The sequence below is a fragment of the Dermochelys coriacea genome, chromosome 2 (genome assembly GCF_009764565.3).
Source record: "Dermochelys coriacea isolate rDerCor1 chromosome 2, rDerCor1.pri.v4, whole genome shotgun sequence".
Lineage (NCBI taxonomy): Eukaryota > Metazoa > Chordata > Testudines > Dermochelyidae > Dermochelys > Dermochelys coriacea.
This window is the reverse complement of record NC_050069.1, coordinates 119,202,190-119,214,525: the sequence shown is the minus strand read 5'-3', so window position 1 is coordinate 119,214,525 and position 12,336 is coordinate 119,202,190. Positions and strand designations below refer to the sequence as shown.

General features: G+C 41.9%; 1 protein-coding gene across 2 annotated transcripts in view; it reads right to left on the bottom strand.

Annotated features, from left to right (window-relative positions):
• Positions 1-12,336, bottom strand: part of F13A1 (coagulation factor XIII A chain) — a 157,114-nt gene that overhangs the window by 33,724 nt on the left and 111,054 nt on the right. For both annotated transcript variants that reach the window (XM_043508364.1, XM_038388823.2), the window contains exons 5-7: positions 12,163-12,281; positions 4,632-4,739; positions 1,012-1,186 (exon numbers count right to left, since the gene is read on the bottom strand). In XM_043508364.1, coding sequence (XP_043364299.1) covers positions 1,012-1,186; positions 4,632-4,739; positions 12,163-12,281 — 402 coding nt within the window. The remainder of the gene's footprint in view (positions 1-1,011; positions 1,187-4,631; positions 4,740-12,162; positions 12,282-12,336) is intronic.

Sequence of the window (12,336 nt, the reverse complement as noted above, 5' to 3'; positions counted from 1 at the left end):
AGCCAACAGAGAAGTTGGGGGATCAGTGGGGTTTAGAGAGACCCAAGCCATACCCTTTATACTCCAGCCAAGCCCCTTACACTGGTAGCAGGGACATTAGTATGGCAGCTGCTATGCTGGTGTTGAGCCTATAGAGGAACCCCGTATATGGGTATAATCCTTCTGGACCCAATTATGGAAAACACTCCGTACTCCAAGATCTTGGCATGGGCAGAGTATTCACATTCTCTCACAGTGCATGCGTCTTTCTTGGCCTCTAGTGGCTAATAGTTTGACACTGGTGTTGAGTGATTATTTGGTATGATGCTCCTACAGTTTCACTTGACAGTGAAAGTTACGACCATACAAGCATTGCTTTCTCACTGCGATATGAAACCTAGAACCTCTGCTTTTATGCAACACTGAAACTCTGATCGGATTGTTTAGTTTAACCTCTTGGTGCACCAGATACATGATACACCAAGCCAGTATTTTCCTCCACAGGGCTAGCTCACAAACTCCAAGGAAGTGCATTGATAGTGCAAGTTACACAGAATATTACAGGTGCTGTGCCAATGCATCTCAGTTTTGCCAAGAAGAATCCTTGCTATTCCAGTAATTAGGCTTTCTTGAGCCAAGAGAGACTGTCAGTTGTGCCATACAGTGCAATGGCTTTGTGATGTGGTCAGTTGCTTACAGTGCATTTAGATTGAGATCACTCATTCATGATTTCCATCTCAGATTTCCAGAGGAAAACTATTACAAAGTCTCCACCTGTCCCAATGCCCACACATCACTAAACACAAATTTTAGTGGCCATTTTAGATACAAAAGACAGACTTTAAATAGCTAGAAGATTCTTGTAAAAGAAACAAAAGTTGAAAGCATACAAGCATGTTCAAAGCATGTCTGTTTTAGCCATGTAATGGCAATAACCCCTACTATTTATTCTTGAACATTGTAAAGCCAACAAGCATCTTAGTTCCAAAACTATCTGCACTAGATAAAAATATCACTTTTTAAAATACTTACATGTGTTGAAGACTCCAGCAAAGACCCAGCACTGACCATATCGCACTGGCATACCAGAGCTATGATATTCCAACAGGATGTCTACACTTCCAGTCCAGGCTGATGGTGCTACTCCATAAGCATAAATATTGTCCCAACTGCCAGCAACCACTCCCTCATCATCTTTAGCATTGATCTAACAAAAAAAAAATTCTGTAAATCTCCCTATATGTTAAGTATGTCAAAAATTGACAAGGGTAGAACTAGATCCAATGGTTGGAAGTTGCAGCTAGATAAATTCAGATCAGAACTAAGTTTTACATTTTTTTAAAGCAGTGAGGGTAATTAGCCATTGGAACAACTTACCAAGGGCTATGGAGGATTCTCCATCACTGAAAATTTGTACATCAAGAATGTATGGTTTTCTAAAAGATATGCTCTAGTTCAAATAGGAATTAATTCAGGAGAGTCCTCCAGCCAGTGTTATGCAGGTCAGCCTAGATGATCAAAATGGCCTCTTTCCCTTATAATTTAGGAATACCATGCAAGTTGTTTCCAAAACATTTCCCATTGTTTACAAAGAAGTAGATCACTGGATTTTGGTAGTGGCCTGCTATGAGGACATTGTGGCACAGAGCAATGGATAAAATAATTTTAAGAAGATTGTAACTTTTTTTACATGTTTAGTCTTTTCTATACAACCTTTGTACAAATACTTTTTGGGGCAGGAGGTTATGCTGTGTATTAGAAATGTTGTAACCCTCTCCCATATTATGTTGTTTCTTCAGATGAGGTGCTTTTCTTATCCAAGAATTTCAAAATTCTTTATCGTCTTCAGAAGAAGAGAAGGGATAATTGACTTGCCCAAGGTAACACACTAAATCAGTCTGAGCTGGGATTAAGACTCAGAATTCCTGGTTTCTAGTTCTCTACTTTAACTACTTGGCCAAATACCTAGATCTTTTAGTCACTTGGGGTCAGTTTTTCAAAGGCATTTAGGTGCCACTGAAATCAATGGGAGTAAGGTGTTTAGGCTCGTTTAATGCTCAAGTCCAATGTCATTGAACCAAATGACTGAGTTTCAATCATGTCACCAAATGATTAATTTGGTGGAAATGTTTTGAGACAGATATCCTAAGCTGTAATTTGTTTGTCATGGACTAGTCATTTATATGAAGTGTATTTTTTACTGCTAGTTTAACACTCCATGGTAGTGTCTCACTTGAAGCAGGACCTGGGGATGTACCATCCTCCAGCAGGGGGAGGAGGAGTAATCAAGTCAAAGACACATGATTCTTTGCCAGAAAGTGGGGGAAAAGGTGAAGTCAAAATGCAACATATATACATGGGCAGTTTTCAATGGTTTACTGTTAATGGTTCACTGGAAAGTGAATATAGACTATTAAAAAGAAAAGGAGTACTTGTGGCACCTTAGAGACTAACAAATTTATTAGAGCATAAGCTTTCGTGAGCTACAGCTCACTTCATCGGATGCATTTGGTGGAAAAAACAGAGGAGAGATTTATATATACACACACAGAGAACATGAAACAATGGGTTTATCATACACACTGTAAGGAGAGTGATCACTTAAGATAAGCCATCACCCACAGCAGGGGGGGAAAAGGAGGAAAACCTTCCATGGTGACAAGCAAGGTAGGCTAATTCCAGCAGTTAACAAGAATATCAGAGGAACAGTGGGGGGTGGGGTGGGGGGGAGAAATAGTTTTACTTTGTGTAATGACTCATCCATTCCCAGTCTCTATTCAAGCCTAAGTTAATTGTATCCAGTTTGCAAATTAATTCCAATTCAGCAGTCTCTCGTTGGAGTCTGTTTTTGAAGCTTTTTTGTTGAAGTATAGCCACTCTTAGGTCTGTGATCGAGTGACCAGAGAGATTGAAGTGTTCTCCAACTGGTTTTTGAATGTTATAATTTTATTTATTTATTATTTTATTTTTGAATGTTATAATTTTTCCTCCTTTCCCCCCCCTGCTGTGGGTGATGGCTTATCTTAAGTGATCACTCTCCTTACAGTGTGTATGATAAACCCATTGTTTCATGTTCTCTGTGTGTGTATATAAATCTCTCCTCTGTTTTTTCCACCAAATGCATCCGATGAAGTGAGCTGTAGCTCACGAAAGCTTATGCTCTAATAAATTTGTTAGTCTCTAAGGTGCCACAAGTACTCCTTTTCTTTTTGCGAATACAGACTAACACGGCTGCTACTCTGAAACCTGTCAATAGACTATTAAGTGACCCTGAATCCTATTGAGAAATATTGGGCATGATTCGCCTGTCACTTATACCCCAGTGTAAATCCAGTGACTGCTGTACAATTATTCCTCACTTATATTGGTGTGGGAGAAGAAATGGGTCCACTGTTATTTTTAGAGTTGAATCTAATAGCATGCATCTAGCACACACGAAAACAAGAAAGATTTTGCTGTGTAAGTTTTCTCCAGGTAAGACTATACATGGAATTTTGCTAATTAATGACTGAATTGATAGTCAATGAGCAATACATTTTCTAGTTAGTAGCAATCTGAACCAAATCAGTTGAGGTTGTGTGAAAAACCTCATTCACCATGTACCATTCAATTATGTTAACGCACAGCAACTACACTCTTGCCAAATAAATCACAATTTTCATTTAAAAGCTTTTGGTTGGATTAGCTACTGTTTTCTAATTAGAAAATCCTGTGAACCCTGGGATAAAACAAGGCAAGTATTCAGTGACAAAACCAAAGGGTGAGGGGTTGTATCCAGCTCACTGTCATGGGAGACATACTGGAGGAGGCACATTTCAAGGACAGTGCAGTATTTTGATCTTTAATCTGTGCTATGGCCAGTCATTAAAAGGCTACACTGTGGCTGTTAAGATGCAGCCCGGGGGAAAATGGCTGGGGGTGGAAAGGGGAAAGAGGGACACTGCAGAGTCAACCTGCACAAGCAGGAATCCTGAGAAGCATTGAGCATGCATGCCTTAACAGGGGCTATTCCATCCTGTATCAGGGCAGAGAGTGCATGCTCCACCACCTACAGGCTTGGGTCTACTGGATGGTGACAAAGGTCCAGGGTCACAATTCTCACCCTTTGGGGTGCCTCACACTGCTGGCAGCCCTGATCAATCATCCCCATTTTACACATGAAGAAACTGAGGCACAGTGAAGTGATTTTCCAGAGGCCAAACACCAAAGCCAGGTCACAGTGGGAACTAACATCCAGGCCTCCCGACTCCCAGTCTAACCACCATGTTGTCTTTCCTGCTCTGGGAAGATGGACTTTATCAATTATTTGACCTGCTAGATACTGGCATGGTGCCAGATGGAGTGCCATCACATCAAGGAGTGCAATGTCTGAAAGTGGACATCAGTGTGGTCCTAGTGTCAGACACAGATGACAGGTGGACACTAAGGCATCATCCCTCCTGGAGTGAGACATTATTCAAGGTGGTCTCTAGAACTCAGCATGCGTGTGGATAGAATAAGAGAGATCTGATCTTAGGTCAGTGCAGTGGTACCAGAAAGTGAGATTCCACCTATTCGAAGTGGCCATTCAAGATCAGCTTTCAAAATAGCTATAAAAAAATTAAACACATGTCATTTCCAATACATTCCGGGTCTTTATCTTTGTTGCATACCATTGCAGATCCAACGCGACTGATTTTGACTGGGTTTCCCCGCCCAGAGAGATCTAGTTTTGCTCTATCCATCAAGAGTAGGCAAGCATCCAGAATGCCCTCTTCAAACTAAATAAAAAAGAAAAAAAGAAAAAAAAAAAAAAGAAGAGACTGCTTCAGTTCTTATTCTAGAAAGTAAATAGAAAGCTAGTATTCTTTGCCCCTATTCTTTGCCCCTACAATAAATTGATCAAGGTCATGTTTTAGTTCAGTGTTTAGATATTCAGGGTTGTTTTTTTTGTTTACTAATTATCCACATTGAGTAAGAAGTGTTCCATCGTGAGAAAAATGTAGTCTTGCTTTCAAGTCAGTTCTGATCTAGACATCTAAAGGTTATGGCAACAAAGTCAATTTTATATTACATAACATTTTAAACAGCCATCAAGAATATAATAGGAAGTTGTAACAACAACAAGAAGAATGCTGATCTATTCAAAGAGAACTCTGTGTCCTCCATAGATCCTAGACCTGTTGATTACGAGGACCTTTCTGACAGTCATTGCAGTGCCCAAAGCTGAACAATGAATGCTTTACCAAGGTTAGGGCAAAGTCTCCATACTTTAAAAAGTAATATGTTCATACCTGTGTTTAAAATTAACTAGCTATCGGGTACATTATATTGATTAGTTCTGGCCTATGCAGTTTGAACTAAGAAAATGACAAGTGAGCTAAAGTGGTTTTCTTTAAAAACAGTCTATAGATTCCCATTTCTGAAATCCAGTAACAACAAGTGCAGGAATGAATAGGGAGCAAAGATGCCTACATAGACCAGAATCCATCATCAAATAACTTGCCCTTTGGTGTAGTTCAATTTGCTTAGGAGAAATTGGATAGCAGCAGAAAATACCACTGTCCCCTGGAAGAGGAAAGGGGACAGAGAAATGCACATTAATAAAATGCTCATCTTCTGTATTCACTGAAAATGCATAACAAAGTTATATTTTTATAGCAGGCTGACGTACATCAAAAAGGTATGAACTACAAAGCTCTTCTTCACTCATTTAATTCCATATGAGCAATGGGAAGACGCTCTACACAGTATGCATCCATTTCTTAAAAAACACAAATATGTTATGAAGGTTTTGTTTTCTAATTGATCTAAAATAGAAAAACTGAATTGATTATATCAGCACCTATCTAAGGTACTGATATATTGTTGCACTCTCTAATGCAATATCAACCAAGAAAGTCAGTGTACATTTATCATCATTTAACTCCTGGGCTCTACTAACCACAATTGCACTAATTTAGTTTCTTTGGCATTTAACAAAAACTCATTATTAAATAATTATAATCTTAAAGTGCAAAACTGAGTTCAGTGGAGGTCAGCATTTCCCCACTCAAGGAGCTAATGCCAGAGTCATATGATCCACTGAGTGTTCACACTAGAGATCAATTGGATGATCTTATTGGTGTATATTGGAAATAATCCTGGACAAAGGATAGCTCTGTAAAGACACCCCTTTCTAAACAGCATCCTCACAACAGAGGATGTAAATCCTCTGGCTCACATCTGCTGGCACTAGCCCTGTCTGCTACAACTCACTCTGCTCTTGCTTGAGCTAAGGACATGTCACCTTCACCAAAGTCAAAAACCTGTTTTATTTGCATCTAGTCATCACTTGATGCAGTAAAGTATATTCTGCATTAAACCCTTGCCATCTCAAGCTCACTGGCAGAGAGAGACACACACACACAGGAATTGCTGTCATCGTGGTGGTGTTAAGGCCCCCCAGCCTTAAAAATCTAAGGATTGACATTTGACATTATATGCGTTTAGAGAGAGACAAGGTGGGTGAGGTATTATCTTTTATTGGACCTACTTCTATGGTCCCAGGATAATAGTCAAGACCAAATGTGGTTACAATACTGCAAACAACAATAGTAAGTGTTTGTGAAATAACTCATGTGGCAAAATACCTTGTTCGCCTCAGTAGGCTCAGTCCTTTTTAGCCTTGGAGACTCAGGTTTGGGGCAAGGCAAATCCTTATAGGTGGCACAGGGTCCTGTTACTCCTCTCCTCAGTCAGTCCCTTGTGCTTGTTTTCCTTCCCAGTAGGGAGGCTGCACTGGCTCCCCAGAAGGGAAGGTCTGGTATCTTGCTGCAAACAGTCTACTGGCAACTTCCCTGTTCCTCTCACTCCCTCCTTCCCTCCTACCACCCAGGGGAGGGTTTAAAAAGGTCCCAAGTAGTTGGAGTCAGCTGAACCTAATTGGTTCCCTAGCAACCCCTTTTCCAGCTGAACCTTATTGCCCACTGGTTCTCTCTCCTCAGTGGATAGGGAGGGGCCTTTTAATCCACTAGGACTAATTACTACCCCCCCTTTTGTAGCTGTTTGTCCTGGGTTTACCACACTGGGTTAAAAGGACAAGAGAAGGGATAAATAAGTATACTCTGGTGGCTTTGCATCACTAGAGCAGCTCAAAGCAGCCATAAACCAGGCTAGACCTATACTTCTCCACCTTCCATGCCAGTTATTTTGCAAAAACTACATCAAACTCAATGTCATGTCTTCATCTCTTGCATTCAACTGCTGTCTAGCAAGAGATGGACCTGAAGCAAAACACAAAATCTGAAGATCTCCAAAATGTAGGAAGTGAATGGCTGCTTTTGCATTACCATAGCAGTGCCAAGAATCCAGAGGATACTGCTGAACTTGGCCCATACAGTATAAAGCAGTCACTCCCTGCTCGAGACAGCCAAGGACAAAAATAATTAAAAAGCTGGATTCAAGACTGAGGTGTTTTGGCAGAGCAGTCTGGAGAAACTGCTGCAAGGAATGCAACTGCTACATGAAAACAAAGCTGGGGAAGAATAGACAGATGCAGAGATCTTGTCTACACACAGATTTGCACTGGTTTAGTTAAACCAGGGTGAACCCCTGTGAGGATTCTCTTATTTCAGTTTCAGTTAATTGTTTCTAATTGACATATGCTAAACTGAAATAAAAGCTGGTTTAAACCAAGATAAGACTGTCTATAGGCCTGTTGTGCCAGTTAAATTAAATCCATATTTTTTTTAAAAATCACGCTTTAAATTAAGCTGGTGCACCTTTATTTGTGACAAATTTGAGGACCTGATCATCATTTTATTGCAAAAAGCATGAAAATCACTATAAATCTGAGCTCCCTAGTTTTCTGGGCAGAGTACCCTTTCTGACCAGATCTCTTCTTCTGACCAGATCTCTCTTATGACGTGATTGGAATAACAGAGACTTGGTGGGATAACTCACATGACTGGAGTACAGTCATGGATGGTTATAAACTGTTCAGGAAGGACAGGCAGGGCAGAAAAGGTGGGGGAGTAGCACTGTATGTAAGGGAGCAGTATGACTGCTCAGAGCTCCGGTACGAAACTGTGGAAAAACCTGAGTGTCTCTGGATTAAGTTTAGAAGTGTGTGCAACAAGAGTGATGTCATGGTGGGAGTCTGCTATAGACCACCGGACCAGGGGGATGAGGTGGATGAGGCTTTCTTCCGGCAACTCACGGAAGCTACTAGATCGCATGCCCTGATTCTCATGGGTGACTTTAATTTTCCTGATATCTGCTGGGAGAGCAATACAGCGGTGCATAGACAATCCAGGAAGTTTTTGGAAAGCGTAGGGGACAATTTCCTGGTGCAAGTGCTAGGGGAGCCAACTAGGGGGAGCGCTTTTCTTGACCTGCTGCTCACAAACCGGGTAGAATTAGTGGGGGAAGCAAAAGTGGATGGGAATCTGGGAGGCAGTGACCATGAGTTGGTTGAGTTCAGGATCCTGACGCAGGGAAGAAAGGTAAGCAGCAGGATACGGACCCTGGACTTCAGGAAAGCAGACTTTGACTCCCTCAGGGAACAGATGGCCAGGATCCCCTGGGGGACTAACATGAAAGGGAAGGGAGTCCAGGAGAGCTGGCTGTATTTCAAGGAATCCCTGTTGAGGTTACAGGGACAAACCATCCCGATGAGTCGAAAGAATAGTAAATATGGCAGGCGACCAGCTTGGCTTAATGGTGAAATCCTAGCGGATCTTAAACATAAAAAAGAAGCTTACAAGAAGTGGAAGGTTGGACATATGACCAGGGAAGAGTATAAAAATATTGCTCGGGCATGTAGGAAAGATATCAGGAGGGCCAAATCGCACCTGGAGCTGCAGCTAGCAAGAGATGTCAAGAGTAACAAGAAGGGTTTCTTCAGGTATGTTGGCAACAAGAAGAAAGCCAAGGAAAGTGTGGGCCCCTTACTGAATGAGGGAGGCAAGCTAGTGACAGAGGATGTGGAAAAAGCTAATGTACTCAATGCTTTTTTTGCCTCTGTTTTCACTAACAAGGTCAGCTCCCAGACTGCTGTGCTGGGCAACACAAAATGGGGAAGAGATGGCCAGCCCTCTGTAGAGATAGAGGTGGTTAGGGACTATTTAGAAAAGCTGGACGTGCACAAGTCCATGGGGCCGGACGAATTGCATCCGAGAGTGCTGAGGGAATTGGCGGCTGTGATTGCAGAGCCCTTGGCCATTATCTTTGAAAACTCGTGGCGAACGGGGGAAGTCCCGGATGACTGGAAAAAGGCTAATGTAGTGCCCATCTTTAAAAAAGGGAAGAAGGAGGATCCTGGGAACTACAGGCCGGTCAGCCTCACCTCAGTCCCTGGAAAAATCATGGAGCAGGTCCTCAAAGAATCAATCCTGAAGCACTTAGAGGAGAGGAAAGTGATCAGGAACAGTCAGCATGGATTCACCAAGGGAAGGTCATGCCTGACTAATCTAATCGCCTTTTATGATGAGATTACTGGTTCTGTGGATGAAGGGAAAGCAGTGGATGTATTGTTTCTTGACTTTAGCAAAGCTTTTGACACGGTCTCCCACAGCATTCTTGTCAGCAAGTTAAGGAAGTATGGGCTGGATGAATGCACTATAAGGTGGGTAGAAAGCTGGCTAGATTGTCGGGCTCAACGGGTAGTGATCAATGGCTCCATGTCTAGTTGGCAGCCGGTGTCAAGTGGAGTGCCCCAGGGGTCGGTCCTGGGGCCCGTTTTGTTCAATATCTTCATAAATGATCTGGAGGATGGTGTGGATTGCACTCTCAGCAAATTTGCGGATGATACTAAACTGGGAGGAGTGGTAGATACGCTGGAGGGGAGGGATAGGATACAGAAGGACCTAGACAAATTGGAGGATTGGGCCAAAAGAAATCTAATGAGGTTCAATAAGGATAAATGCAGGGTCCTGCACTTAGGATGGAAGAATCCAATGCACCGCTACAGACTAGGGACCGAATGGCTCGGCAGCAGTTCTGCGGAAAAGGACCTAGGGGTGACAGTGGACGAGAAGCTGGATATGAGTCAGCAGTGTGCCCTTGTTGCCAAGAAGGCCAATGGCATTTTGGGTTGTATAAGTAGGGGCATAGCGAGCAGATCGAGGGACGTGATCGTTCCCCTCTATTCGACACTGGTGAGGCCTCATCTGGAGTACTGTGTCCAGTTTTGGGCCCCACACTACAGGAAGGATGTGGATAAATTGGAAAGAGTACAACGAAGGGCAACGAAAATGATTAGGGGTCTAGAGCACATGACTTATGAGGAGAGGCTGAGGGAGCTGGGATTGTTTAGTCTGGAGAAGAGAAGAATGAGGGGGGATTTGATAGCTGCTTTCAACTACCTGAAAGGGGGTTTCAAAGAGGATGGCTCTAGACTGTTCTCAATGGTAGCAGATGACAGAACGAGGAGTAATGGTCTCAAGTTGCAATGGGGGAGGTTTAGATTGGATATTAGGAAAAACTTTTTCACTAAGAGGGTGGTGAAACACTGGAATGCGTTACCTAGGGAGGTGGTAGAATCTCCTTCCTTAGAGGTTTTTAAGGTCAGGCTTGACAAAGCCCTAGCTGGGATGATTTAACTGGGACTTGGTCCTGCTTTGAGCAGGGGGTTGGACTAGATGACCTTCTGGGGTCCCTTCCAACCCTGATATTCTATGATTCTATGATTCTTCCAAACCTTGATTTTCCCCATATTCCCTTTGGGTTGGGCTTTTCTGAGTGACTAGCAATTTACTCAATGCGGGGAGGAAATCGGTATCATGATGAAGGGTACAATTGTTTCCCCATACTCTTTTATTCCCAGTGGCTGACTCCCTCTATTGTTCTTCCTGGGTCCACTTTTCCTTCCCCCACCCACTCTCTTACTTTCCAGAATGGTGCTACCCATTTCTAAAATGGCAGCCACAATCTTCCCAGCACCTAGTGATCCTGTTTTGGAACTTCCACCTCCCATTTTAAAACTTTCAGTTTGAGCAAAACATCCAAATAAGCAGTGTTTGAATCATGCTTGTAGGATATAAAATATCACTATTCTCTATATACAAAACAAACCACCAATACTGCAAATACGGCCTCATTTCCTCCCAACTCCCCCCTATGGTCCTATCTGTGCATGGTGCCTGCCTGCACTGTAATTCACTCCCACACATGTTCTTCATTTCTAAAATCCATGATTCCTCAATTAAACCACAAATTTAGAAAACAACATTTTTCAAAGTGACCAAATATTGGGCAATAGCCAAATGAGAGGCAATTGTGAAAGTTAAGAAACATTGTACACTTCATTTGGTTGAAAATTAGGAGCCCATCAATACAGTTTCCAGGCCTGATTTCCATTGCCTTGAGTAGCCTATTACGCCTGTAGAACTTCAATGATCGAAATCACTTTCACCCAAGTTCTACCTGTGTTTCATTAAAGGAAAAGGACAGCAAATGGTACACAGCAGTGGAAAAAGTTGTGGCCTCCGGGTTTAGATGAAAAAATGAAAGCACATGACACAGGTACATGGAACAACCAACATATCCGTGGATAAAGAGACAAGTGTTTGAGAGGAGTGAGGGGAAGAGGAGGAAAATCAACCCACGCAACTTCTCACAGGGAAATAAGTGTTTACATTAGGAAAGTTCCATAATCCAGAACTATTTTTAAAAAATCCAACAAATTTTATAACAGAAAAAGTTTTAAGAACCCTCACAGCCTGTGTCAGGATAATGTGTGAGAAGAGGATGCTTATTTTCATTGAGCTGCTAGAACTAAAGAGAAGAAGAGAAAAAGGTATAAACTATGCCTGGCATTGTATTATACAACATTTGAGGGCTATTTAATTTTTTTTTTAAATAAATGCTTAAAATCATTGTCCCCCTTTTCTCTTGAGCCAGTTGGTTTGATCCTGGAGAGGCAATAATGCAGCAGAAGATATACTGGTGCATTTCAGAACTGTCATTTCAAACTGCTGATGACTTTAATTCTCAATGACAGCCTCTCAATATCTGAAATATACCCCTAAAACTAGCCCTTTAAATATTAGATAAGAAATTACTTGTCTGGATTAGGTATATACCCATGCAATATTAAAATGATGCCCACTGTGTTTCTCAGAAAGAGAGTAATAATGCATTCGAGATCCTACAATCTGGTATCAATTAAACTAACTTGCAGAGTACTACTTGGGCCAGCCAGAGAAATTCTAAAGGGCTCACCTGACCATAATTCCAGCTTCTGGATTTTATACTGTTGATGTCTCCATGGAAAATAACACCAAGGTCATTCAGGACATACTCTTCCCTTTCCTTCTCATCATCCAGAAACACAGAATCCTCTGCATCAGAATTTACACACAGCAACCATTAATACAGCTACTTTGTTTTTATAGT